Below are 2,324 nucleotides of genomic sequence, written 5' to 3'. Positions count from 1 at the left end.
TCCATAGGTTTTGCAGGAACTGGTGGTATTTGGTTTCATGAGTAAGTTCTTTAGTGGTGATTTGTGGGATTTTGGTGCATTCATTATCAGAGCAGTATACACTGAATGCAATTTGTAGTCTTTTGTCCCTCACCCACCTCCCACCCTTTCCCATGCTTCCCCAAAGTCCATTGTTTCATTCTTATGCCTTTGTATCTTCATTGCTTAGCTCCCACTTAAGAGTGAGAACATAACGAAGTTTGATTTTCCATTCCTGATTATTTCACTTAGAATAATAGTATGCAATTCCATCCAGGTTGGTGTGAATGCCATTAATTCATTCATTTTTGTGGCTGAGTAGTATTCCATGGTATGTATATAAACCACAGTTTCTTTATCCACTCATTGATTGATGTATGCTGGTTCCATATCTTTGCAATTGTGAATTGTGCTGCTATAAGCATATGTATGCAAGTGTCTTTTTTGTATAATGACTTATTTTCCTCTAGGTAGATACCCAGTAGTGGGATTGCTGTTTCAATTAGTAGTTCTACTTTTAGTTCCTTAAGGAATCTTCACACTGTTTTCTACAGTGATTGTACTAGCTTACACCCCCACCAGCAGGGTAGAAGTGTTCCCTTTTCACCACATCCATGCCAACATCCATCATTTTTTATTGTTTTATTATGGCCATTCTTGCAAGAGTAAGGTAGTATTGCATTGTGGTTTTGATTTGCATTTCTCTGATCATTATTGATGTTGAGCATTTTTTCATGTTTGTTGGCCATTAGTATGTCTTCTTTTGAGAATTGCCTATTCATGTTCCTTAGCCCACTTTTTGATGGGATTGTTTGTTTTTCTTGCTAATTTGCTTGAGTTCCTTGTAGATTCTGGATATTAGTCCTTTGTCAGATGTATGCATTGTGAAGATTTTCTCCCACTCTGTGGGTTGTCTGTTTACTCTGCTGACTGTTCCTTTTGCCATGCAGAAGTTACTTAGCTTAATTAAGTCCTACCTATTTATCTTTGTTTTTGTTGCATTTGCTTTTGGGTTCTTGGTCATGAAGTTTTTGCCAATTACTATGTTTAACCCCAATACCCAATATGTTCTCATACAACAAGGACCACTCCGCTAGCTGGTAGCAAGTTGATTACATTGAATACCATTCTGCATGGATAGGGAAAAAATTTATCCTCACTAGCATAGAGTTGTTATCTATTTAGATTTGTTTTCCCTGCCTACCAAACTTTTGCCAGCACCAATGTGGACCCACTGAATGTTAATAGAAAATTACAATAATCATATAAAGACAGTATCACAAGGGAATAAAGGTTAGGGTCTCCTCACCAGATAAAATCCCCACCCAACTGTGGCTAGATGCAAAGGAAAATGGAATCGGTAGTCAGTAATAGAAATCATGGATAAGTTGCCACTTATTTCTGGTTGTCCATGAAAATCACTGACACGTAAATAATGCAGTCTTGTGTTAGTGTAGTCTTGCCAGCCAAAATGATTTCATTGGGTTTTTCCCTCAGAAGCTTACATTATAAAAATAATATGGTCCCTTCGTGTTCCAGGTGCTTTGGAAGCTGGGTGTTAAAGTGCAGACATGGCCAAGTCCAAGAACCACACCACATACAAACATTCCTGAAAATGGCACAGAAATGGCATCAAGAAACCCTGATCGCAAAAATATGAATCTCTTAAGGGGGTAGACCCCAAGTTCCTGAGGAACATGGACTTTTCCAAGAAATGCAACAAGAAGGGCCTAAAGAAGATGCAGGCTAACAATGCCAAGGCCATGCGTGCACTTGCTGAGCCTATCAAGGCCCTCATTAAGCCAAAGGAGTTTAAGCCCAAGATGCCAAAGGGTGTCAGCCACAAGCTCAATCAACTTGCCTACATTACCCACGCCAAGCTTGGGAAGCATGCTTGGGCCCTCATTGCCAAGGGGCTCAGGTTGTGTGGGCCAAAGGCCAAAGCCAAGGGTCAAACCAAGGCCCAGGCTGCAGCTCCAGCTTCAGTTCCAGCTCAGGCTCCCAAAGATGCCCAGGCCCCTACAAAGACTTCAGAGTAGAGATCTCTGTCTGCCAACATGAAGACAGAAGGACTGGTGTGACCCACCCTGGGCTGCTGTCAGCATGGGGCTGGTGTCTTCCTGTGTAATTTGTACAAATAAACCTGAGGCAGGAAAATACTAATAATAATATGTTTTTTCCTCAATTAAAATCTTAAGTTTCAATAGTGATTATACTTTTTCAAATTTTTACATGTTGCCTCCAAAACACTTATATGCCTCCCTGGTAAGAGACTAAGAATGAGTACTTCAGATCAATGCATGGGA

At 40.4% G+C, this 2,324-nt stretch overlaps 1 protein-coding gene across 1 annotated transcript; it reads left to right on the top strand.

The window, feature by feature from the left end:
- Positions 1-1,557: 1,557 nt before the first annotated feature.
- Positions 1,558-2,105, top strand: LOC112609422 (60S ribosomal protein L29-like). Its single transcript, XM_025362146.1, has one exon. It carries the CDS (start codon positions 1,716-1,718, stop codon positions 2,055-2,057), a length of 342 nt encoding a protein of 113 aa, XP_025217931.1. The 5' UTR covers positions 1,558-1,715; the 3' UTR covers positions 2,058-2,105.
- Positions 2,106-2,324: the final 219 nt, after the last annotated feature.

Source organism: Theropithecus gelada, chromosome 1 (genome assembly GCF_003255815.1).
Source record: "Theropithecus gelada isolate Dixy chromosome 1, Tgel_1.0, whole genome shotgun sequence".
Taxonomy (NCBI): domain Eukaryota; kingdom Metazoa; phylum Chordata; class Mammalia; order Primates; family Cercopithecidae; genus Theropithecus; species Theropithecus gelada.
Note: the sequence above shows the minus strand (reverse complement) of the source record. Positions and strands in the feature narration are given on the sequence as shown.

Excerpts from the sequence above, each read along its gene's own strand:
- LOC112609422 (XM_025362146.1), top strand. The coding sequence starts at position 1,716 with ATGGACTTTTCCAAGAAATGCAACAAGAAGGGCCTAAAGAAGATGCAG.